The sequence below is a fragment of the Macrobrachium nipponense genome, chromosome 21, assembly GCF_015104395.2.
Source record: "Macrobrachium nipponense isolate FS-2020 chromosome 21, ASM1510439v2, whole genome shotgun sequence".
NCBI lineage: Eukaryota > Metazoa > Arthropoda > Malacostraca > Decapoda > Palaemonidae > Macrobrachium > Macrobrachium nipponense.
The window spans coordinates 28,839,043-28,866,658 of record NC_087212.1 but is presented as its reverse complement, the minus strand read 5'-3'; the positions used below and the strand labels follow the sequence as shown (position 1 = coordinate 28,866,658).

The window sequence follows — 27,616 nt, the reverse complement described above, 5'->3', positions numbered from 1 at the left end:
TATATGATATATGTATATATTTATTGTTTATATATATATGTATAGTATAATGTCTATATAGACTATAGTATAGATATGTTATATTTATCTAAAGGTTCTATATGTATATATTCTATATTAGGTATTTATTTCTATTTATTAGTATAGATTATATAATATGTTATATATATATATTATTATATATATATCTATATTTATCTCTTTTAGATATATATATATATATATATATCATCTCTATTATTTATCTAAGATATATATATTTTATTATAATATAATATAATATATCTTTAATTATTTATATTATATAATTTATATTTATATATAATTGATATATATGTTATATTCTATTTATCTTTATTAATATAGATGTAATATCATATATTATTTCGAATATAAATATTATTATATATATTATATCTCTAATCTATATATACTCCTTATATATTAATTCTGATCTTCGTATATTATATACTCTTAAAAATTAATAATAAATATATAAAAAATTTTTTTTAGCTATCTCTTATAATTATCTTAATATAATTTAACTCTTAATATTATCTAATATATAATATTATAATAATATATATATTATATATATCTAGTATATATAATATATATAATATCTATATATATCTTATAATATTTATATAATATAATATATAATATATATATCATATACTACTATTATATATATATTCTATAATCATATAATATATATATCTATATTATATATATATCTATAGTATATTATCTATATCTATTATACGATATATAGATAATATAATAACTATAATTATAAATATATATTGATATGATATATTTCTTATATACTTATCTATATATATTATATATTCTTATACTATAACTTATATATCTATATATTAATATTATATATAATATAATCTATAATATATATATATACTATCTATCTATATATCTAATATAATATATATCATTATACTTATAGATATTCTATATAATTCTCCTTGTCAAAGTATCGGATGTAGCTGAAAGTTGACTCATGTATATTTTACAACCACACACAAATTCTGTCAGCATTATCAATAACCTAAACCCGATAGTTTTAATTTTTATAGAGTAAAAATGATCTAGCCGACGCCATGGCCAATGATTACGAGCCAAGAGTTGAAAAACATTCATTACGTAAGCAAGGTAAACAAACCCTTTTGACTAAATGTTGCCCCGCGAACCACCAGACAGAAATTCCATCGGCTCTGAAACCCAAAGACTATGAATGGCGGAACGATACATGGGGTATCTGTGCTAGCGTAGTAATACTACTGTAGCAGTAGTGCTGCAACATTATAGCATTAATATACATGAATTAAACGTTTAGACCAACTGCTGGGATCCTTGAGGATCATTTAGCACTTCTTACAACTACTCGAGAAATTAGTTTTTATAGCCAGAAGGTAAATTTTCTAATCCAACAATGCCCATGGTAGCCTTCTGTGTTATCCTGAATTATAACGAGGCGAAAGTGGGTGGAGCCTCATGAAGTCACCATTCTGAAGATAATTATTGGTGAAGGTTTAAAACCAATATACGGTACCGGCTATTTTTTTTTCAGTAAATAGGTAGATAGCTAATAAATAAAAATTGCTTGACACTGGATATAGCAGTTATCAAATCAAGCTTGTCTACTATGTTTTTGGTAATTACCAACTATTCCCTACATCTTGTCAATCTGATTGTGACCTATAAAGTAGACTGTAATTTCTTTGGAAACTTATTTTGGGAGTTAGACTAATAATCGAAGTGTTTTTGTATTTATTAACATATTTTGTTGGTTTGTTCATTATGACAATTATCAGTGGAAAGGTTCCAGAGTTCATAAAGGTGTACTGCTTTGCTTGTATTTAAATTTGTATGTCATTGTTGCCAGAGGTTTAGCCTTCATTACGTATAGCCAATCATCCATCGAGAAAGAGGAAAGAAATGATGTCATAAGTTACGTAACGAGTGCGTTCGAAACCTTTTCTCTGAGTAAGTTGGCCCGTCTTCAAAAAAGGTCACTTTTACATTATAAGTACCAAATTTATTGAACCTACGTAGTGCAGAATACACTCAAAATTTATGTGTTGATATAATATGTATTCTGAATAAGCGTTATATTTATGAAATGCATAGATAAAAAGTTATTGCGAAAAAACCGTGTTACAGAGGCCCTGAATCTCATAGTAGTGTACTGCGCATGCACCAGATATGCTTCAATTGTTTACAAACATAATCTCTGATGGAGGTTATAGTCTGGAAGATCTGAATGTAAAGGATGATCAGAATCATTAATTATCTTATAGTACTGGATGCACTACATAGAGCTTGAACAATGGTACCAAAAATGTCATGTAAAATATCAGGTATAAGAATTATAAAAGCTCTCAAGTTTTTTGTTCAACAATTTAAGTATGATTCAGCTCCTCAAAGCAAGGAAGGATAAATGGATTAAAATATTTCCTTAGGCTAGACAAGTTTTCAAAAGTCTTGTAAACTTTTCTTGGTCTACCAATTTTTGTTTTGTGCTATTGAAGAGATAGACTCATATGTTTCTCAGAAGTGAGAGTGTAGTCAATAATGACAGCTGTAATTTGGAATGAGTATTATGGCAACGTTGGTCCAAAACATATTGCAGTTCATCAGCCCATGGGGAAACTGCTCCAAATGTGGGGGAATTTCAGAAAAAAAATTTATAAAACTTCAAAAACTGTTTCTCATCTACCATTTTGCAACCAACTGAAATGATTTTCTTTATCTTAAAGGATCAAATTTTGGCAGATTTTATATATTTTGCACACCAATTATATTAAGATTTTTTAATGAATTTGAAGGTTATTACAAGGGCTTTGTACTACCTATTTATTTCTTTTAATATAGGACACTTAGTAGAGAAGTAGGCATTTGAAATTTGTCTGTACATAATTGTTAGGGTTGAGAAAAGAAAAGGACACAGATTGGGTTTTTGGGACTTAAATTGATCTTTACTCTTATCATAATTGTTAATGCTAATAAAAAAATTTTCAATCTTTCAACTTTGTTGCCCTCAAGTCCCACTTTTTTTAAAGAAAAAAATTGAAATGAAAAATATACATAGTATATATAATATATTTATAATTACAGTATTTATTATTCTGCACTGTATTTTGTTTATACATGTAGCTACATTTATGCTTTATATAGATATATTGATCCATACTTGTAGTTCTCCTTATTACCCTGTTGGTATGTTCTGCAAGATACATGTACTTCATGGAAGACGTTATGATTAGTGTTTTCCCATATGCTGTATCTTATTCTGTGCAGGCCTTAGTGCATGACTTGCATGGCTAGGCAGGTGAGCATTGAAGCTTATCAAATGTTACAGTTATTGTATATGTCTTCATCTCCAGAATTACTTTATACAATACTGTGTGATCTTTTCAGGTGGTGTCCTTCATCTTGATAGGGGTGGCTGCTGCAGCTAAGTTTGCCTCTATCGTGTCATCACTGACACTTGTGTCTGGCATTATAACCTGTGGTGTTCTCTTGCTTCTAATATCCATAGTTGGATTAGTGGGTGCCAGCAAGCACCATCAGGCAAGTAGCATTGTTGTTCTTACAGTTTTAGTTGGTGATTTATATCTACAATGTAAATGAATTTTTGTGTAATGTTTGTCTTTTTATAGTATTTCATACAGTGGTTTGTATTTTTATCTTGGAGTTACTGGCATATAGTTACTGTATTGGGTAAGGGCCCCTATGGGGACGCGCGACCCAGTGGAGACTTTTTTTTTTTTTTTTTTTTAATTGACTCTTAAGGTTTGGTAGATGTTCAATTATTTTATTATCTTGGGATTTTCAAAGGTCAACTCTTGGGATATCATAAGAAAAATCATTTGAATAGCAGCACACACCTAAATGACTCAGGTCAAACGTCAGTATGCCAAACCACCAACCTTATGAATTGATGCTCTGCTCTCCACAAAACGTTTTCAGTTTTTAGAGTTTTGAATAAAGGATTATGTAGTATAATTAGTTAATCTGCATAAGTATTTGCCTCTAAATTTAGTCATTTACATGGTACAAAGTACGTAGAATGTAAGTTTGTTAAAAAAAAAAGTAATTTTATTTATTAGTACTCACATACGCTCAAGGAAGCAGTTTATGTTTGTAGTTTCATAATATAAATTCTTTTGTTTTAGATGGTTAAAGTCAAATTATACCTATTTCTATAAAGTAATGTACAAAAGTATTCATATTTTTCCATTAGATAATGACCTTATTAATATAATATGTATTTGTATTTAGTAATATTTTGTGTACTAAATTTACTTGTTAAAAAGTTAAACTTTCATTCTATGTACTTAATTTCTTTCTTTTTTATATAAGTGCAATATACATGTTAAAAATTTTGCATCTCCATGAGGCCATGTGCATAATGCAGATGCACCAAATTTATCACTTAATAGATTATTCATGATACTGTAATCCAATTTTGATTGAAACATATGAAATACAATCATTTATGACCAAATCAAGACATAGAACTTGAAAAAATATGGAAAATCAAAAGAACCATAAGCAATGAAAAATGATCCTGGTGAAATGTGTTTCCATTGGGCCCCTTACTTAGGTAGAATCATGTAGCACTGTACTATGAGATTTGACATTACCAGCTCCAGTAAAAAGCTATGGAGTTCACAAGGGTTGTGCAACTAAGCTCAGTTTTAGTTTTGGAACATGAAGCATTTGATCATGAATTTACATAAAAGAATCTCATAGTTTTCAATTGTTTTTCCAGGTGATGCTTTTCTTCTACATGATTGTTCTCTTCATCATCTTCATAATACAGTTTTCTGTGGCTTGTGCATGTTTGGCTATCAATACCAACCAGCAGAAGATTCTAGCTGATGATGTAAGTTCACTTGGTAGGTTATGGAGTGTGGAAGGGTATGGAGTGAAGTGGTTAATATTTAGTCAGTCCTTATTTGTGTTAACACAGACCTTTTATTTTATATGCCTAAGCCTGCAGTCCAGTACCATAAACACACTACAAAAGTAAGATGAACACTCCCTCATTGGTCAGACACACATCTGGGAACTATCCACATAGTGATCAAGTTATTCCTTATTGTATCTAGGCAGTGCTTCAAGAATTTGCATATTATTCACCACATTTCATTAATATTCATTACCTCCTCCTCATATCCATCTTTTGTCATCTTTGTTCCCATTGGTGATTACTCATATGAAATAATTTTTCGGTAGTAGTGTTACCTTTTTTGAGAAGGCAAGTATTTGGCTTTGTTCATCATTTTGTAGTTTAGCCGGTTAATTAACCCTTTAACGCCGATTGGACATATTAAATGTCGACGAAAATTGTCTGTCGGGTGCCGAACCAACGTACGAAACGTCGACAAAAAATTTTTTTTTTTTAAATTCGGGGAAAAATAGTTATAGGCCTACTAGGCGAAAACTTTTGAATCGCGCTCCTTGGGGGATGCTGGGAGTTCACGGATGAAGCTGTTGTTTTGTTTACAATCGTTACCCAAGCGCGAATTTCTTTCTTCTCGCACTAAAAAGCATCAGCAACACATCTCAGAAATTATTTCGTCACTTTGACATAATTTTTGCACCATTTTATATTAGCCGTTACATAGAGTTTTATGTATGAAAATGTGCGCAATTTCATGTAGAATACAACTAAAAACAACTCATGGTTGTAGCTTTCATCAGTTTTGAAATATTTTTATATAAATAACGATAAGTGCCAAAATTTCAACCTTCGGTCAACTTTAACTCTACCGAAATGGTTGAAAAAAGCAATTGTAAGCTAAAACTCGTATATTCTAGTAATATTCAATTCATTTACCTTCATATTACAACAAATTGGAAGTCTTTAGCACAATATTTCGATTTATGGTGAATTTATGAAAAAAACTTTTTCCTTACGTCCACGTAGTAACTCTTCCGATAAATTTTTTCGTGCGATTGTCGTAATGTTTGCACCATTTTAAATTAGCCGTTACATAAAGTTTTATATAAGGAAATGTGCGCAGTTTCATGCACAATATAACTAAAATCAACCCATAGTTGTAGCTTTTATTAGTTTTGTTATATTTTCATATAAATAACGATGTGCCAAAATTTCAATCTTCGGTCAACTTTGACTCTACCGAAATGGTTGAAAAACGCAATTGTAAGCTTAAACTCTTGTATTCTAGTAATATTCAATCATTTACCTTCATTTTGCAACAAATTGGAAGTCTAGCACAATATTTTGATTTATGGTGAATTTATGAAAAAAACCACTTTCCTTACATCCGCGCGGTAACTCCTCTGAAAAAAATCAGACATTTTTTCGTCCGATTGTCGTAATGTTTGCACCATGTTAAATTAGCCGATACATAAAGTTTTATATATGAAAATGTGCGCAATTTTATGTAAAACACAACTAAAAATAATTGAAGGTTGTAGCTTTTCTCATTTTTAAAATATTTGCATATAAATCACGATAAATAGAAAAAAACCACGTTTGGTCAACTTTGACTTTACCGAAATGGTTGAAAAATGCAATCGTAAGCTAAAACTCTTACAGTCTAGTAATATTCAGTCATTTATCTTCATTTTGAAACAAATTCGAAATCTCTAGCACAATATTTAGATTTATGGTGAATTTAAAAAATAACTTTCCTTTCCTCTGCGCGCGGATTCTCCGCTGCAAATCTCCAAAATGCGTACGTCGCATTCTCTTAATGTTTGCACCATGTTAAATTAGCCGTTACATAAAGTTTTATATATGAAAATGTGTGCAATTTTGTGTAGAATACAACAAAAAATAATTTAAGGTTGTAGCTTTTCTCATTTTCAAAATATTTGCATATAAAAAAAAAATATATAAATATTTTGACATTCTGTCGACTTTAACTCGTCCGAAATGGTCAAAAACTGCAATTGTAAGCTAAAACTCTTACAGTATAGTAATATTCAATCATTTATCGTCATTTTGATACAAATTGGAAGTCTCTAGAACAATATTTAGATTTATGGTGAATTTTTGAAAAAAAAACATTTTTTTTACGTCCGCGCGTTACAAATTCATGCATCATTTTGTGATAATATTTTCTCTGTGTTACTTTGATCGTTTTACAATGTGTTATATACCAAAGTGATCGCAATTTAGTGTACAATACAACGAAAAAAAATTAACTCTTTAGCTTTAACCGTTTTGCTCACAGTGCGATTTGAATACAATTATATATGAAATTTTGTTTTTGCGCTATCATATATCGCATTATTTATATATGATAATGATTTTTTTTTCATTTCTGATGGTTGCATACTAAACTTCAGGTAGTGACAAAAAAAGGAGCCAAAAATAAACTCTCAATCTTGAAAACTAAGCGCGCTGTGATATTTTGAAAAAAATATTTTTTCCGCTTCTGTGCTCACTCCGAGACCCTTCCGGCATACAGGAGACAATTTTTATTATACCCCTTCGGCGTAAGAGGTTTAATAAACATATACAGTACGCATGTATCATAGAAATCCTCTCGTCTTGGTAAAAGAAAGAGAGAGAGAGAGAGAGAGAGAGAGAGAGAGAGAGAGAGAGAGAGAGAGAGAGAGAGAGAGAAATTGCATGATCTGGTGAGGGGAACACACTCCGCCCTCTTGTCACATTACTTGATATATTTGACAGCTGTTGGACCCCAGCCATCTCAGCTTGGCTGACTGGAGTTCAAAGACAAGATGGGGGTAAAAAGGATTTTCTTTCATTCTTACATAATTTTTTAATTTATAAACTAAAATTTTGCTAGTTCACTTTAATGAATTTATATTATTGCTGTTTACATTAATATTGATATCTATCTGAAAATTAGTAAATCACTTATTTATCATACAAAAAACATACATCTATGTGAGAGAGAGAGAGAGAGAGAGAGAGAGAGAGAGAGAGAGAGAGAGAGAGAGAGAGATTAGCGTAGTATTTCCGTAAAATACTTTCACACATGATTTTTGTAATTACAGTTATTATTATTATTATTATTATTATTATTAGTTTTATTATTGTTATTATTATTATTATTATTATTATTATTATTATTATTATTATTATTATTATTATTATTATTATTATGGTTAAAAAATCCTCATAGTGGCACGAGTTCAAATGGAGAAACAAATCCGCTGATAAGGGAAACCGAACAGATTCCCGAAAGCTATCTTTGCTGTTTTTAAACTGAAATATATGTACATTTACATAACTGGGTGGCATTTATAGTGTGGGGTTCCGGGTTGCATCCTGCCTCCTTAGGAGTCCATCACTCTTCTTACTATGTGTGCCGTTTCTAGGATCACACTCTTTTGCATGAGTCCTGGAGCTACTTCAGCCTCTAGTTTTTCCAGATTCTTTTTCAGGGATCTTGGGATCGTGCCTAGTGTTCCTATGATTATGGGAACAATTTCCACAAGCATATCCCATATCCTTCTTATTTCTATTTTCAGGTCTTGATACTTATACATTTTTTTCCCTTTCTTTCTCTTCAACTCTGGTGTCTCATGATATTGTGACATCAATGAGTGATGCTTTCTTCTTGACTTTGTCAATCAACGTCACGTCTGGTCTGTTTGCACGTATCACCCTATCTGTTCTGATACCATAGTCCCGGAGGATCTTTGCCTGATCGTTTTCTATCACTCCTTCAGGTTGGTGCTCGTACCACTTATTACTGCAAGGTAGCTGATGTTTCTTGCACAGGCTCCAGTGGAGGGCTTTTGCCACTGAATCATGCCTCTTTTTGTACTGGTTCTGTGCAAGTGCCGAGCATTCGCTTGCTATGTGGTTTATGGTTTCATTTTTCGTATTGCACTTCCTACATATGGGAGAGATGTTATTTCCGTCTATCGTTCTTTGAACATATCTGGTTCTTAGGGCCTGATCTTGTGCCGCTGTTATCATTCCTTCAGTTTCCTTCTTGAGCTCTCCCCTCTGTAGCCATTGCCAATTGTCATCGCTGGCTAGTTCTTTAGTCTGTCTCATGTATTGTCCATGCATTGGTTTGTTGTGCCAGTCCTCTGTTCTGTCTGTCTTTCTCCTGTCTCTGTATATTTCTGGGTCTTATTATTATTATTATTATTATTATTATTATTATTATTATTATTATTATTATTATTTAAACTCGCTACTTTTAAGGACTTTGGTCAGTACCTTGGTAGTTTGAGATTCATTTCCCGAGTTTTAATGTTCCGAGTCCAGTTTAAAGATCAGCCTGTTAGAATTTTGTCTCTAAATCTGTGAACTCAGAACTGCGATCAGAGGCACCGTGTAATCAAATTAAGATAATTTTAACTTCACCTTTTCTTCAAGGCAAATGTTTAATTTTGTCTTACCTAATATTTAACCCAAGCCAAATTTTCTCTTAAAGTTAAGTATATCTTAGTTTTACCAGACCACTGAGCCGATTAACAGCTCTCCCAGGGCTGGCCCGAAGGATTAGATATTTTTACGTGGCTCGGAACCAATTGGCCACCTAGCAACGGGACCTATACAGCTTATTGTGGGATCCGAACGACATTACATCGAGAAATGAATTTCTATCACCAAAAATATACTCCTCTAATTCCACGAACTTTGGACCACCGGATTGGTAGCCGAGCGCGAAAACCACTGGTCCTACGAGGAACATAAATTTTCTCTTTGATTATGATGAACGTGGTAGGTAGGTAGTACCACTATAGCATTAAAGATTATTTCCTCAAATACGGTTTAACCTTAACTTTTTTCTAGGTCACAGGTCAATTTAAATTTTAATTTTGATGAACCTTAGTAACTAGACACTTCAGGATATGTAATTATTTCCCGGGATATTTTTTCCTCCTATTTATACGGTCACAGGTCTGTTGGAAAAGAGAATTGTTCCTTCGATGTCAGAAATTATGATGGTTAGATCTCTGATTTTCAAAATATTCAAAATCACCACTTCATGAATCCAGATATTAATTCTAAAATGTTACATTAAAACCTTTGAAATAATAAGAAGGGTATCCCTGTCTAATAATAATAACTATGATTATTCATAAGATGAAAGGCTTTTGCTACTGAATCATGCCTCTTTTTGTACTAGTGCTGTGTGCAAAGTGCCGGACATTTGCTTGCTATGTGGTTTATGGTCTCATTTTTTGCATTGCACTTCCTACATATGGGAGAGATGTTATTTCCATCTATCGTTCTTTGGATATGTCTGGTTCTTAGGGCCTGATCTTATGCCGCTGTTATCATTCCTTCAGTTTCCTTCTTGAGCTCTCCCCTCTGTAACCATTGCCATGTGTCATAGCTGGCTAGTTCTTTAGTCTGTCTCATGTATTGTCCGTGCATTGGTTTGTTGTGCCTCCTTTGTTCTGTTTGTCATTCTCCTGTCTCTGTATATTTCTGGGTCTTCGTCTACTTTTATCAGTCCTTCTTCCCATGCACTCTTGAGCCACTCGTCTTCACTGGTTTTCAGATATTGCCCCAGTGCTCTGTTCTCGATGTTGACGCAGTCCTCTATGCTTAGTAGTCCTCTCCCTCCTTCCTTTCATGTTATGTATAGTCTGTCCGTATTTGCTCTTGGGTGTAGTGCTTTGTGTATTGTCATATGTTTCCTAGTTTTCTGGTCTATGTTGCGGAGTTCTGCCTTCGTCCATTCCACTATTCCTATGCTGTATCTGATTACTGGCACTGCCCATGTGTTTATGGCTCTTATCATATTCCCGGCATTGAGTTTTGACTTGAGTATTATTATTATTATTATTATTATTATTATTATTATTATTATTATTATTATTATTATTATTGAAAATATTAATAAACATGTTATACATACATGTACCATAAAAATCTCTCATCTCAGTAGAGAGAGAGAGAGAGAGAGAGAGAGAGAGAGAGAGAGAGAGAGAGAGAGAGAGAGAGAACACACTCCCTCCCCTCTCACATTACTTGATATATTTGATAGCTGTTGGACCTCAGCTTGGTACCTGGAGTTCGAAAGAAAGATATGTGAAGACTGGAATTTCCTTCATTCTTACATATTTTTTTAAATTTATAAACTAAAATCTTACTAATTCACTGCAGTATTTTTTTTAATGAACTGATTGCTCTTTACATTAATATTAATATTTGAAAATTAGTAAATCATTTATTTATCATACTAAAAACTTACATCTCTGTAAGAGAGAGAGAGAATTATTATTGTTGCTATGTGATATTTAATCTTATTAAACTGACTAATACAGTATTGATCAATATTAATATTTAAAATAAGTTAATCATTTTTGTATCATAAAAATGTATTTAGGTATGAAAATAACATCAAAATACACTAATTAGTGATTATTTATAGTCAGAAAACCTCGCGAATAGACAAATCCCCCGCAAATAATGGGTAGATATGGTCCAGAGAGAAATCTAAGAATCTGGAGAACGCGAATAAGGGGGCCCCCACTGTAATGCCAGCAAATTTTTTTTCAATTTGCATTTGATTACCATTAATAATACTCTGTGGGAATCAGCTGTGTAATGACTTGGTAAGTTACTTATATAAAAAAAAGATATGTTTATAATAAAATGAGATTTTATGTATATGTACTTACCAAGTAATTACAGAATGGGAGCCCACCCACCTCCCCTCTCATGGATGACAGGACATAAATAAATTGAGCTTGTTTGCTATGCTATGTTTTTCACCTATTCCAGGTAGTGAATGGGGATACCTGCCTACACCAAAAACAAAAGAATCACTACCACAATTTTCAAATTTTAACTGCTGGTACTAGAATTTCTTAGCTATGTAATTACTTGGTACATATATACATAAAATCTCATTTTATTATAAAAACATCATGTTATAGAAATTAATTTTTTGTATAGTGTTCACCACTTGCTTTAGTAATAATTGAATCAACCATGCAGATATCTGGAAAAGTGACTGAAGTTCCCAGTCAAATAACTTGCTGTAGTAAATGAACTTGGTGAATACCAAAAATTGTCAGTAACCATGATTTTGTGTGCGCTTGAAGTTGGTTATACAAGGAAATATGTTGTTGAGGCAATTAGTTTCAATTTTTAGAATAGTATTGTATTGTGGTTTATTTAGATTATATAGATATTCTTGATGAATTGCAAATTACGTATAGCATTTTGAAATTTCTCCAGGGATGGGCCATTTCTACACAAGACATGAAGTCTGATGCCCAGTCCTTGTTCGGATGCTGTGGTTACAAAAATCAGACTGAAGATCATCCCAGTTGTATGCAGGTCAGAAAATATAGCTGTTGAATTTTGAAATAGTTATTCATCAGTTTGTCTGTGACTGATTCTTACTGTACAGAGAGAACATTTGCTTATTTACCTAGTTCATTAATGTATTTTCAGGATATATGTGATTATTCATACCCAGTTCCGTAATGTATTGTCTGGACATTAATAGTTATTGATACTCAGTTATGAAATGTATTTTCAGAGCATTAATTAATATTGATGACCAGTTTCCTAATGTATTTTCTGGATATTATGATTTATAGCAGCTTTTAATTTTAATTCATATGAAGTATATGTGTATTTCTCATTTGCCACAGGTAATCAGTAAGACTACAAGAAAAACCTGTTGTCCTGATGCACATAATAATGACACACTTTGTTGTCGGGGTGGTGCGTGTGACTGTTCTACCTGTGATGTAGCAGTTCAAGATGCAATGCAGAGAGGCTTCAACCTTGTTGGAGGAGTTGGTTTATTTTTCTCCTTTACCGAGGTTTGTATTGACATTAGCATACAGTCTTTTGATGTAAAGTCTTAAGTTCTCATGTATTTGGCAAGACCGATAGACTGGTCAGATGTATTCTGCATTTTTTCTGTCTTAAAGAAATAAAAGACCCATATATTTTGAGACAAGTACATAGCTCATTTGTGTAAAATGGCTATCAATGGAAATACAACCAGGTGTGAAAACTTCAGATATTTAGCTTAGTGGTAGGTTTATATTATTTGTTTACTAACTCCTTTATGAAGATATTTAGATGAGTGGTAAGTTGAAATCATTTTGATACCTTACTCCTTCGGGACTAGTGTTTTACGAACAATTCTATTAATTCTATCATATACTTGTGACCATGCTAACTTTATCTCTTGAGATGTTTATCCTGTATAAGAGCTGATATATAGAATGTAGGGCTTAGAATTGGAAGTACAAAACAATACTACAGTGTTCCCCCCGTAATCGTGGGGGATGGGTACCAGACACTCCTGCGAATAGCTCGAACCCGCGAATAGTTAGAACTCCCGTCTAAAAATGTTTATATCTGCCTGTCTTGAAAGTTCAAATACAAAATGTATACTTAAAGTATCATCCTGTATCAAATATAACACTGAATTGGTATTACGTATTGATAACATTTCAAAGTCATTTTAAACATTTTACATTAGAAATGTATAAACAGCCAGTAACAGAGAGAGAGAGAGAGAGAGAGAGAGAGAGAGAGAGAGAGAGAGAGAGAGAGAGAGAGAGAGAGAGAGAGAGAGAGAGAAATTACATGAAGACTTAATAGCAACAACACAACGGCTCCTCCCCTTCCTGTCACATTACTTTATATATTTGACAGCTTTAGTACCTGGAGTTAGAGAGGGAAGACTGGGATTTCCTTCATTCTTACATAATTTATTAAATTTAGAAACTAAAATCTTACTAATTCACTATAGTATTTTCTTTAATGAATTGTTATTATTGCTGTTTACATTAATATTAATTTGTTCATACACGAAACAAACCTTCGGTCTTAACATTAGGATTTACTAGCGCCAAGCTGGAAACCGGTAGAATTAAAATTACACTTGTGAGATCCAGGGACTAATGGCATCTATACCAGGTCACGGGGCATGTATACCCAGAATGCCCACGGCTACCTGTGACCCATCAGTTATTTTCCTACCGCCTTTAAGATAAGACGTGTTACTGTCTATCTCATTTAAAGCCGGTTTTTCAGTTTGCCCGTTCTTTATCCATTTCATTTTTTATTTTTCATTCCTTTTCTTTCTCCAAGTGTGATCAGTGTGTGGTAAGAGTGTATACGTGGTATGATGGAGAATTTTGCCTCAACATCGGGATCGTCTACCGCTTCGAAGAGGAGACAAAGGAAATGCCCAGGAGTCAGTGGCTTTCCATGTTCTAGGTTCCTAACTTCGGTGTCGACGGATCCTCATCCAACGTGTAGTAGGTGCAGGGAAAACGTATGTACGGTTACTAATCCGTGTTCTGTTTGTCGCGGTTGGTCGGTGGAACAGTGGAAGAAGTTCTATGGGAAAAGCCAATACAAAAGGAAGGGGGTGACGCCATCTTTGGATGACCAAACCTTACCGGCTTCTTTTGTATCGGTAATAAACCAGGCTGCTCCATATGTTTCTCCACCTGCTTTTGAATTGTCTCATACCCCTTCGGTTTCTCCTAGCGGTTCTGTATCGGAAACGTCAGGAGGGGCATTGGGTAATTTTATGAATAATTTGCACTCTCCTTTGTTCCCAGCAAGTAGAGGGGGAGATCCGCCATCTTTGTTCCAGGCTCCTGCTACTCAAGCGCATAGGTTAGATGGTACGTGGTCAGCGCTAGGCCTACCAGGCGTACCAACCTTGGATGGTCTGCTTGCGCATTATATGACGTCACGGTTCCAGCAGGGTCCGGCAGCGCTGAATGTTCCTCATCCCCCGGGCTTGCAATTTATGGGAATTAATGCCGCGGCTTCACCATCCCACTCAGTATTTACAGCGATGCAGAACGTGGGAGGTAGTTGGCAGCAAACGTGCGGTTGCCAGCAGAAACCTCTCAGTCTCTCCCTACGAGAGGGATGACGTCCCAACATACGTCACACTCTGAGATGGCAGGCGTGATGACGTCACAGACCGATTCTCGGCCTTTTTCGCTGCACCCAGACGCTAATACGCCTTCTGACCCGTCAATGCAAACTGTAATGCAGAAATTACAGGATATAGAGGAGAGAATGAATAAGAGAGACAAAAAGAAAAAGTGTGATTCGCCTTCTTCGTCTTCTTCCTCTAGTTCGGCGTCATCGCTAAGTCCGATAACGTCACGACGAGCGCCAGTCAAGCGTTGGAGGAGGATTCGGGAGTTCCTGGCAGATCCTCGGGCCAAGAGGAGAAGAATCAATTCTTCCTCTTTTTCGGACCAAGACTGTCATTTCCAAGTCAGCAAGAAGGTCGGAAAATCAGTGGCTATTAAGCACAAGGTTGGCAGACGAAGCCGTTCGCAAGAGTCCGAACAAGCGAGAGAGGTGACGGCCGGCGAGCTAGCGGCCGAGGCGGAGTTGCCAGTTCGGATCGCAAAAACTGCGATACCTCTGGTAAAATCGACGTTGGCGGCGAAAGGTGCAGCAGAGGATGGAATGCAGGTCCCAGTTTCGCCCGTAAGGCCGTTCAAAATACGTACGAAGGACGATAAGGCTCCTATTAAAAGTACGAAAAATAGAGAGTTGGCAACCTCGGCGGATACGTTCGTGGAAGGCAGTGTCCGTCTGGATAGAAGGTCGAGGCCGGGCTCGCCGACGCTCGAAAACGATGCCAATGCTAATAGAGACGAACTTACCTCTGTCTTAAGGGAGCCTTCATCTTGGAGATCTAGACGAGATTCTCGCTCTAGATCCGTGAGCAGAGAAAGAGTGAGACGTTCTCGTTCCCCTGCTGACTATCCGGGATCGAGCCAACAGCGGCCAGCAAAGATCAAAGAGACCGCGGCCGTAGGGGCAGGCGGCCGTGGAATTCCGGGCCGTCTGTCAGAAGATAGAGGCGAGACAACATCCCTCGTGACGGAGAGTGGTACACTAGAGCCGGAGGAAGGAGAAAACCAAGAGTTTCTGGCCTCGTATGCAGAGGTTATTGATTTGATTCGTCAATTCAATAGCCTTTCGGAGAAGACAGAAACACCGGCCAGTATGCTTCCGCCTGGAATTGACATGGCGTTTGGACTAAATAGGGATACCAAGGTGTCGTATGAATTGCCTTGTTCGAGTCATGCGGAATCGGTCTTGCAACCCGTAAATGCAAAGATTGCAGGGAGGGATAATTCCTTAAGATCTAATAGATCATTTAAATTTATTCCCCCTCCAATGATAAAGCAAAGGAAATATTATACGACACCGAAGGTCCCTTTGCTGTCTAGACAAATGAACCCTAATGTTGTAAGGTTAAGGCCTGGATTAACCTTGGATCAGGTTAAAATGGAGTGCCCTTCGATGACGTACCAAGAGGCTGCTACGTTAGAAGCAACAGCTTCTTCTGTCTTTCAGGCTGCTTCCTGGTTAGACCTTTGGTCAACAGCAGTGGCGAAAATTGCATCCTCGGAAGCAACAAGGAAAGTAGTGGATGAACCATTGTTCATTAGATTACTACAGTCAGGTTCCAAGGCGATTGCGTACCTGACAAACGTAAGTGCCAATGTTTGGGCAAATATCCTGCTAATGAGGAGAGATGCAGCATTGGCTAGACTAAGCCGCAATGTGGATTTGGATTCCCTGTTAGCAATGAGGAATGGGGATATCTTGGAATCGCAACTACTGTTGCCAGAGGTCATACTGGAAGAGGCGATAGATAGAAGAAGGATGGACACTAACGATAGGTTGGTGCAACAGGCAGTTAGGAAAACGTCTAACAGTCAAACTACTCCTTTGGAGGGAAGACAACAGCAGATGTCTCGAAAGAAGACAGTGAGACATAGCATCCCTAATAGAGTCACAAGACCCTCTTCCCCAAAGAGGATAATTCATCGGCCCTTTCACAATAGAAACAACAGAGGAAGGGGCAATAGGGGAAGAGGGAGAGGCTCAAGAAGATAGGATGGGCGCCTCCCATCACTCGGCCACACCAGTGGGGGGTTGCCTGGCAAATCACTGGAAGGTGTGGCAGGAACTAGGGGCAGAGCAGTGGGTGGTGGATGTTCTCAGGATCGGGTATTTGATTCCGTTCGAGGTAACCCCGCCCCTGACAGATCAACCATTACCCCACGTCACTTATGCCCACAAATCTCAGAAGGCCACTATTCTGCAGGACGAAGTGAAGAAGATGATGGAAAAAGGAGCTGTGCAACAAGTATGCAGTCCGACAAAAGGCTTCTACAGCAGGATTTTCCTGGTACCCAAAGCCAACGGGGAGTGGAGGACAGTAATAGACCTGTCAACGCTGAATCTGTTTATAAGGAAAACCAGTTTCAAGATGGAAACTCCGAAAACGGTTCTACAAGCAGTCAGAATCGAAGACTTTATGCTGACAGTCGATCTAAAGGACGCATACTTTCAGATACCAGTCCATCAGTCTTCAAGGAAATTTCTCCGCTTCAGTCTTGCAGGGAAAGCTTTCGAATTCAAGGTCCTGTGCTTCGGATTGACAACGTCTCCTCAAGTTTTTACAAGAGTGTTCACCCTCGTGTCGGCGTGGGCGCATGCTCAGGGGATCAGGCTAATAAGATATCTGGACGATTGGCTGGTGATAGCAAAGTCCAGGGAGAAATTGCTCAGGGACAGGGCGGCCCTCCTGCAACTTTGTCACAGCCTAGGTATTGTGGTGAATCAGCAGAAGTCGCAGCTGGATCCAAGTCAACGTTTGGAATATCTGGGAATGGTGATAGACACAACACAAGCCAAAGTATTCCCGACAGACCAAAGAGTAGAGAAATGCAAACAAGTGGTGAATGCCTTTCTGGGAAAGCAGACACAGCCAGCAAGACAGTGGCAGGTGGTGCTGGGAATCCTAACCTCCCTGGAGAAGCTAGTACCACAAGGAAGGCTACACCTTCGGTCCCTACAATGGAGGATGAAGGAGTTTTGGTCACCAACAGTAGATCACCCGTACGAGCAAATTCCCTTGTCGGCAGAAGTGAGGAAAGACTTGCTGTGGTGGGTGGACGACGACAATCTGACAGTGGGTGTCCCCCTTCAACAATCCTCCCCAGACCTCTTGCTGTTCTCGGATGCGTCACTAGAAGGCTGGGGAGCCCATATGGAGGAGTTGATGGTGTCAGCAAAATGGAGTTGCAAGGACAGAGAACTCCATATAAACGTGCTGGAGTTGAAAGCAGCTTTCCTGGCTCTACAAGAATTCAGGGAGAGAGTAAAGGGACACTCAGTGGTATTGATGTCAGACAACACCACAGTAGTAGCTTATATAAACAAGCAAGGAGGCCTAGTTTCTCGGCAGTTACATGTGATGACAGTTCAACTTCACCAGTGGGCTATAGAGAACCGGGTAGACATCAAGGCCAGGTATATTCCGGGAAAAAGAAACATAGTGGCCGACAAGTTGAGCCGCAGGGATCAGATTCTGGGAACGGAGTGGTCCCTACACCAACATGTAGTGGACAGGATGCTCAGGTTGTGGGAAGGACCGATCATAGACCTATTCGCAACCAGGTACAACAAAAAGTTGGAAGTGTATTGTTCAGTAGTCCCGGACGCAGAGGCAGTAGCAGAAGATGCGCTACAACACCCCTGGGACAATCTGAACGTGTACGCATTTCCTCCATTTTGTCTAATCCGTCAGGTTCTGAACAGGGTAATGCGGTCTCAGAACCTCAAGATGACCCTGGTAGCCCCGTTATGGCCGAAAGCAGAGTGGTTTCCAGACCTACTGGAACTCCTAGTAGATGTGCCAAGAGAGTTACCTCCATGGAGCAACCTTCTGTGTCAGCCTCACGTGGAGAGGTACCACCAGCCGGTGAAGTCCCTATCGCTTCACGGGTGGAGACTGTCAAGTATCTCCTCCGAGAGCGAGGGTTTTCGCAGAAAGCAGCAACTCAGATGGCAGGTAATATCAGAAAATCATCTGCGACAGTATACCAAGGAAAGTGGTCAGCATACTGTGATTGGTGTCGTAGAGGGAACGTGTCTCCACTCGGTACCACTATTCAGCAGTTAGCAGACTTTCTGATATATCTCAGAACAGAAAAACATATGTCTGTATCTGCAGTGAAGGGGTACAGGGCGGCTCTAGCCTCAGTCTTACGAATGAAAGGAGTGGACATATCGTCTTCATGGGAGTTGGCCATGCTGATGAGGAGCTTTGAACAGTCATGCCCACCAAAGGAGCTAAAAGCCCCAGATTGGAATCTGACCAAGGTACTGAGTAGTCTGACAAAACCCCCCTACGAACCACTAAGGCAGTCCACGGATAGGAGCCTGACCCTGAAGACAGTCTTCTTATTGGCCCTGGCTTCAACTAAAAGGGTGGGGGAGCTACATGGCCTCTCATATCTCATAAAGCACTCGAGAGGTTGGAGATCAATGGTGTGTGAGTTTGTCCCAGAATTCGTGGCAAAGACCCAAAATCCAACAATAGTAGACGGCAGATTCGACTCCTTTACCATACCTTCCTTGGCAGACTTTGTAGACAACGACAAAGCTGAGATGCTCCTGTGCCCCGTCAGGGCACTAAGGGAGTACTTAAAGAGAACAAGGCACCTCAGGCCGGGTGCCAGAGGTTGTTCGTAAGTACAGGACGGAACAAGAAGGAAGTGTCCAAGAATACAATATCATTTTGGCTAAGGGAGACGATCAGAGATGCTTATACTGCAGAAGACAGAGGGTCAGATAGCCAGGTGGGAGCTAGAGCTCATGACATCAGGGGTGTGAGTGCTTCCCTGGCATTTAAGAAGAACATGTCTGTGGATAAAATTCTGAAAGCTGGCGTGTGGAAGCGCCAAACAACTTTCACCTCATTTTATTTGAAAGATGTTGCCCATAGATCCTTGGACACCTTTTCCTTGGGTCCAGTGGTGGCGGCCCAACAAGTGATATAGTTCATCCAGTGCCCCTGGCGGGTCAGTTTGCGTCTAGTCTAAGATGAAGGTATGAAAGTAGAATGAATGGGATGACTGGTCTTTTTTCTTTACTACTTTCTTCCTACTCCTTTAACTACGGGCAATATGAAGGAGAGTACCGTCATGTGCTGGAACGGACTAGATGCAGGTGAGATGGTCAGCCATGCCATACTGTGAAGCTATCTTAGCTGATGATATACTTTTCAGTAGCAACACACCCCTCTGGATAATAAGGAAAAGAGGGGTGAAGGTGGATCCAGTCGCAAGGGACAAGAGTAAACAGTAGAATGGTATCTACACCCAGTGGGAGGAAACCAATAGATCCGCTTATATCTTTGGTCCTAGGTTCATTGTCCATTCTCTTAGAATTTCCCTATATATTCGGAAATGGATAAGGTGGCAAACTCCCAGTCAGTTGTAGAGACTTACCTCCCTCCAATAGTAAGTCTATCCTAATGTTAAGACCGAAGGTTTGTTTCGTGTATGAACAAATACCAAATTTGTAACTAATTTGTATTTTTCATAACTAACAAACCTGAGGTCTTAACAGTTAAAGGCCCACCTCGAACCACCCCTCTAGCAGTCTAAACTGGGTTAGAAATATAACTGATGGGTCACAGGTAGCCGTGGGCACTCCTTTCCAGCTTGGCGCTAGTAAATCCTAATGTTAAGACCTCAGGTTTGTTAGTTATGAAAAATACAAATTAGTTACAAATTTGGTATATTTGGAAATAGTAAATCATTTATTATTCAAAAAACATACACTGTGAGAGAGAGAGAGAGAGAGAGAGAGAACTATTATTTTTATTATGTGACACCAGTTAATCTTATTAAACTTACTAATACAGTATTAATCAGTATTAATATTTGAAAATTAGGAAAACATTTTTTAATCAAAAAAGTATGTAGTCATGAGAATAACATAAAAATACACTAATTAGTGATTATTTTCATTGGAAAACCCCACAAATAGGCAAATTTCCCACAAATAATGGGTAGATATGGTCCAAAGAGAAATCCACGAATCGTGAATCAGTGAGTCTGCGAATCCAGAGAACGCGAATTAGGGGGCCCACTGTAATTTCAGTTTTGATAATTTTTATGTAAGAAGAGAATCATTGATGAGTTTAGCTTCTATTGATGATGACTATTGGATTTTGTTTAAATTCATTATATTTATATGACCCAGACAAATATGCATTGGTTGTAAGTACAGAGTAATGTATAATCACTCTAGGTAAAGCTTATTTAACACACTGTTGAATCTGATTTAAGATTTTACTTTTGTTGAATATGTTTTGTTTTATGCTTTTAACTTTTTCTTTGGTATATGAACAAAATTTCATCACTGGAGTCATGGCTTAATCACTTAGAAAAGTTTTACAGTGCCACTGATGATTTTGTTCCAGGTTTTTGTATGTTAGTTGTGAAAGTTATTGCTGTTAAAATTCTTCCATTAATTGGTATAGTGTGTAGATTTAGCCTCTAAAATATTCATACAAGATACAAATCCCCTATCATTCTTTTGCTATACTGGCTGGTAAAGTTAACTGTTTTCTGAGGTTAGAAGTTTAATGGTAATATAAGAAACCATAAGTCTTTCTTCCAAGACCTCAATTTGTATTTAAGATTTTACCTGCAGTATGATGCAGTAGTATGGATGTTAATTGTTCTTTGGTATCTTTTCTCTCTTCGTTTTTACGCTTTTTCAAGTTGTTGTTCAAGTGATTTTATATTATAATTTAAACTGGATGGATATCACAGAATATTTTGTGGCACTATAGATTGTATTAAAAATTCTTTGAAAGTGTTCCTCTGGCCAAAGCTAAAGTGCTTTCTAACATTCATTTGTTCATATACGAAGCAAACCTTCGGTCTTAACATTAGGATAAATACTCAGCGCCAGCTGGAAACCGGTTGTGTACGCAAGGGAGTATTGGCACCTGTGCTTGGTCACGAGACATGTGGGGCCACCCACATAACCCTCATTAACTCGTGACCCCGTCAGTTATCTTCTTACTGCCTTTAAGTGAGGACGTGGTTTACTCCGTCCTTTTATAGCCGGTTTAGTTTGCCCCCTGTTGTTTTCAATTTGTTGTTTGGAATTCCCGGGTATGTGAACATGAAGCTTTCTCATGCTGCGAGACTTCCCGGGTATCACAAGAAGCAGTTATACGCCCTGTTATTTTCTTTGACGGTTTCAACGTCGATGGAAACCATCGAAGTATTCTTGTGTAGTAAGTCGTAGGTAAAGAAACTCTTAAGGTACGGTTAATTCGTTACCTGTGCTTGGGAATATTGCATATTCATATGGATTGCCTGTAATCCAAAGCTTTGATGTATCTTGATGTGCTTTGGGAAGTAATTATGACTAATTGTGCTCCTTTCCCTGTGGGGAGAGGTGTGCGTCGCCATCTTGTTTTCGTTCCAGATACGTGGGTAGAGAGGATGCAGGTGTGCGGTTGGCGTTAAGCTTATCAGGAGAACCAACCCAAAAGGACAGTTGGTTTGATGTTTAATGTCGTGTTGCTATCCAGGATCCCACGTGATGGATGTCCCTTTTATCCTGACATGCACTGGATGGCGGTCGGATGCGTCGTCATCTGTAAAGAAGCAGATAGGGCAACAAGGCAGCCTTTAATATGTCAGGTTGCTATGACTACGAGAATATCATCAACAGCCTTGCACTTCTGGTAGGGTGCTGGCTTCGCATTAGAGTTACTCAGTGACGTCATAAACAAGGGGACCGCCATGACGTCTCTTCACAGCTGCGGCCTACACGAAGACATGCTTCCATTTTCATTTCGAGGTACAAGAGTACTTTACAACTATGCTTTTGGATGGGAGGTTTTTAATGCACATTGTTTTTGAGAGAAATTACAAGTGTTAGGAGATCTAAGTCACTTAATGGAAAAGACAAGTCTTTCCTCTGTATCCTTCTGCTTAGGCATCAAGCTTAGGTGACTGGCTTTGATGCAAGTGCGTTCTCCTGCCAATCCTGGAAATAATAGGGACTTCATATCTGATCTTCGAGCCAAGAGGAGAAGTTTTTTCTCTATCTTCGAGCCAGGATTGTTACATCCCTATTATATGAAAGCACAAGAAGTAGTTGGAATTGTCGAACAAGTGAATGATGGAAAGTCAGTCTACTGTGGCCAGGACTGTCACATCCTTGTAAAGTAGAAATGCCACAGAAGGTTGGGTCTCTTGATCTTGGCTGCAAGAGTACCATAAACAGCCTCACGCTTCCATCAAGCGTGTTGACGTCATAGCCAAGACCGCTTGTAATGGCGGTAGTCATGACGTCACAGCCTACTGATTCTCGATTTACTTCGCTGCCTCCGGAACCTAATACACTTTTTGACTCAAGGGTAAAGGCAAAATTATGGTAAGACACATTAGAGAAATTATGTGTAACCCTGTAAAAGGAAAACCTGATGGAAAATTATATACAGTAATGGTGATAAATCAAGGCAAGGATGCCAAAGAGTGGAGACAGGACTTCCAACTTTGGAAGTAGTGAGTTACTTTTGTTTCACGCGAGTCTCTCCCTTATTCCTCACACCACTTGACTGTGGAACAGTCTCCCTGAGTATGACATGCCGTTGGAACTTAAAGTTCAAGCAAAGTTGCAATGAATTATTACCCAAATGCAGGGCTCCTTGTCAATTGCATACATTTTTAGTTGTTTATTAATTTTTTTTAGTGAGATTTTTTCTGTATATACATATTTCACTTTACGTCGTGTTACTTCTTTCATGTGAACATGTATTCTTTGGAAGCTTAAATTTTATTTAAGTAACTTACCAAGTACTAATTACATAGTTGCTATTAGTTTCATTTATTCGCAGCAGTTTACATTCAAATTTCGCAGTAGCAACACCAATATTCTGTGTAGGTGACCAGTCTTGCAACTCCTGGTGATCACATTGGATGTCAGCAGCAGTTGTTCATTTTTTGGCAGTTATTTACAGAATGTTGGTATCCAAATTGAAAGTCGAGTAGCTTGAACTGAAAGTTGTTCATATACGTAACAAACCTTCGGTCTTAACATTAGGATTTACTAGCGCCAAGCTGGAAACCGGTAGAATTAAAATTACACTTGTGAGATCCAGGGACTATTGGCATCTATACCAGGTCACAGGGCATGTATACCCAGAATGCCCACGGCTACCTGTGACCCACCAGTTATTTTCCTACCGCCTTTAAGATAAGACGTGTTACTGTCTATCTGATTTAAAGCCGGTTTTTCAGTTTGCCCGTTCTTTATCCATTTCATTTTTCATTTCTTATTACCTTTTCTTTCTCCGAGTGTGCTCAGTGTGAGGAAAGAGTGTATAAGTGGTATGATGGAGAATTTTGCCTCAACATCGGGATCGTCTACCGTTTCGAAGAGGAGACAAAGGAAATGCCCAGGAGTCAGTGGCTTTCCATGTTCTAGGTTCCTAACTTCGGTGTCGACGGATCCTCATCCAACTTGTAGTAGGTGCAGGGAAAACGTATGTACGATTACTAATCCATGTTCTGTTTGTCGCGGTTGGTCGGTGGAACAGTGGAAGAAGTTCTATGGGAAAAGCCAATACAAAAGGAAGGTGGTGACTCCATCTTTGGATGACCAAACCTTACCGGCTTCTTTTGTATCAGCAATAAACCAGGCTGCTCCATATGTTTCTCCACCTGCTTTTGAATTGTCTCATACCCCTTCGGTTTCTCCTAGCGGTTCAGTATCGGAAACGTCAGGAGGGGCCTTGGGTAATTTTATGAATAATATGCACTCTCCTTTGTTCCCAGCAAGTAGAGGGGGAGATCCGCCATCTTTGTTCCAGGCTCCTGCTCCTCAAGTGCATAGGTTAGATGGTACGAGGTCAGCGCTAGGCCTACCAGGCGTACCAACCTTGGATGGTCTGCTTGCGCATTATATGACAGTCACGGTTCCAGCAGGGTCCGGCAGCGCTGAATGTTCCTCATCCCCCGGGCTTGCAATTTATGGGAATTAATGCCGCGGCTTCGCCATCAAACTCAGTGTTTACAGCGATGCAGAACGTGGGAGGTAGTTTGGCAGCAAACGTGCAGTTGCCAGCAGAAACCTCTGTCTCTCCCTACGAGAGGGATGACGTCACAACATACGTCACACACCGATATGGCAGGCGTGATGACGTCACAGACTGCTTCTCGGCCTATTTCGCTGCACCCAGACGCTAATACGCCTTCTGATCCGTCAATGCAAACTGTAATGCAGAAATTACAGGATATAGAGAAGAGAATGAATAAGAGAGACAAAAAGAAAAAGTGTGATTCGCCTTCTTCGTCTTCTTCCTCTAGTTCGGCGTCATCGCTAAGTCCAATAACGCCACGCCGAGCGCCAGTCAAGCGTTGGAGGAGGATTTGGGAGTTCCTGGCGGATCCTCGGGCTAAGAGGAGAAGAATCAATTCTTCCTCATCTTTGGACCAAGACTGTCATATCCAAATCAGCAGGAAGGTCGGGAAGTCAGTGGCTATTAAGCACAAGGTTAGCAGACGAAGCCGTTCGCAAGAATCCGAACAAGCGAGAGAGGCGACGGCCGACGGACTAGCGGCCGATGCGGAGTTGCCAGTTCGGATCGCAAAAACTACGATACCGCTGGTAAAATCGACGTTGGCGGCGAAAGGTGCAGCAGAGGATAGAATGCAGGTCCCAGTTTCGCCCGTAAGGCCGTTCAAAATACGTACGAAGGACGATAAGGCTCCTATTAAAAGTACGAAAAATAGGGAGTTGGCAACCTCGGCGGATACGTTCGTAGAAGGCAGTGTCCGTCTGGATAAAAGGTCGAGGCCGAGCTCTCCGACACTCATAAACGATGCCAATACTAATAGAGACGAAGTTATATCTGTCTTAAGGGAGCCTTCATCTTGGAGATCTAGACGAGATTCTCGCTCTAGATCCGTGAGCAGAGAAAGAGTGAGGAGTTCTCGTTCCCCTACTGACTATCCGGGCTCGAGCCAACAGCGGCCGTAGTTGCAGGCGGCCGTGGAATTCCGGGCCGTCTGTCAGAAGATAGGGGCGAGACAACATCCCTTGTGAAGGAGAATGGTACACTAGAGCCGGAGGAAGGAGAAAACCAAGAGTTTCTGGCCTCGTATGCAGAGGTGATTGATTTGATTCGTCAATTCAATAACCTTTCGGAGAAGACAGAAACACCGGCCAGTATGCTTCCGCCTGGAATTGACATGGTATTTGGTTAAAAAGGGATACCAAGGTGTCGTATGAATTGCCTTGTTCGAGTCATGCGGAGTCGGTCTTGCAACACGTAAACGCAAAGATTGCAGGGAGGGATAATTCCTTAAGAACTAATAGATCATTTAAATTTATTCCCCCTCCAATGATAAAGCAAAGGAAATATTATATGACACCGAAGGTCCCTTTGCTGTCTAGACAAATGAACCCTAATGTTGTAAGATTAAGGCCTGGATTATCCTTGGATCAGGTTAAAATGGAGTGCCCTTCGATGACGTACCAAGAGGCTGCTACGTTAGAAGCAACAGCTTCTTCTGTCTTTCAGGCTGCTTCTTGGTTAGACCTTTGGTCAACAGCAGTGGCGAAGATTGCATCCTCGGAAGCAACAAGAAAAGTAGTGGATGAACCATTGTTCATTAGATTACTACAGTCAGGTTCCAAGGCGATTGCGTACCTGACAAACGTAAGTGCCAATGTTTGGGCAAATATCCTGCTAATGAGGAGAGATGCAGCATTGGCTAGACTAAGCCGCAATGTGGATTTGGATTCCCTGTTAACAATGAGGAATGGGGATATCTTGGAATCGCAACTGCTGTTGCCAGAGGTCATACTGGAAGAGGCGATAGATAGAAGGATGGACACTAACGATAGGTTGGTGCAACAGGCAGTTAGGAAAACGTCTAACAGTCAAACTACTCCTTTGGAGGGAAGACAACAGCAAATGTCTCGAAAGAAGACAGTGAGACATAACATCCCTAATAGAGTCACAAGACCCTCTTCCCCAAAGAGGCTAACTCATCGGCCCTTTCACAATAGAAACAATAGAGGAAGGGGCAATAGGGGAAGAGGGAGAGGCTCAAGAAGATAGGATGGGTGCCTCCCATCACTTGGCCACACCAGTGGGGGGTTGCCTGGCAAATCACTGGAAGGTGTGGCAGGAACTAGGGGCAGAGCAGTGGGTGGTGGATGTTCTCAGGATCAGGTATTTGATCCTGTTCGAGGTAACCCCGCCCCTGACAGATCAGCCATTACCCCACGTCGCTTATGCCCACAAATCTCAGAAGGCCACTATTCTTCAGGACGAAGTGAAGATGATGATGGAAAAAGGAGCTGTGCAACAAGTATGCAGTCCGTCAAAAGGCTTCTACAGCAGGATTTTCCTGGTACCCAAAGCCAACGGGGAGTGGAGGACAGTAATAGACCTGTCAACGCTGAATCTGTTTATAAGGAAAACCAGTTTCAAGATGGAAACTCCAAAAACGGTTCTACGAGCAGTCAGGATCGGAGACTTTATGCTGACAGTCGATCTAAAGGACGCATACTTTCAGATACCAGTCCATCAGTCTTCAGGGAAATTTCTCCCCTTCAGTCTTGCAGGGAAAGCTTTCGAATTCAAGGTCCTGTGCTTCAGATTGACAACGTCTCCTCAAGTTTTTACAAGAGTGTTCACCCTCGTGTCGGCGTGGGCGCATGCTCAGGGGATCAGGCTAATAAGATATCTGGACGATTGGCTGGTGATAGCAAAGTCCAGGGAGAAATTACTCAGGGACAGGGCGACCC

At 38.9% G+C, this 27,616-nt stretch overlaps 2 protein-coding genes across 4 annotated transcripts in view; both read left to right on the top strand.

Annotated features, from left to right (window-relative positions):
- LOC135197876 (tetraspanin-13-like) overlaps positions 1-27,616 on the top strand; it is a 72,366-nt gene that overhangs the window by 29,493 nt on the left and 15,257 nt on the right. For both annotated transcript variants that reach the window (XM_064225078.1, XM_064225079.1), the window contains exons 2-5: positions 3,442-3,594; positions 4,799-4,912; positions 12,188-12,289; positions 12,610-12,783. In XM_064225078.1, the coding sequence (XP_064081148.1) occupies positions 3,442-3,594; positions 4,799-4,912; positions 12,188-12,289; positions 12,610-12,783 (543 nt within the window). The remainder of the gene's footprint in view (positions 1-3,441; positions 3,595-4,798; positions 4,913-12,187; positions 12,290-12,609; positions 12,784-27,616) is intronic.
- Positions 16,988-27,616, top strand: part of LOC135197874 (uncharacterized) — a 143,736-nt gene continuing 133,107 nt past the window's right edge. The window contains exon 1 of one of the 2 annotated variants that reach the window (XM_064225074.1): positions 16,988-20,187. In XM_064225074.1, coding sequence (XP_064081144.1) covers positions 17,123-19,513 — 2,391 coding nt within the window. In that variant the 5' untranslated portion in view covers positions 16,988-17,122 and the 3' untranslated portion in view covers positions 19,514-20,187. Of the gene's footprint in view, positions 20,463-27,616 lie in introns of both variants that reach the window. The other variant, XM_064225073.1, reaches the window with a different exon arrangement.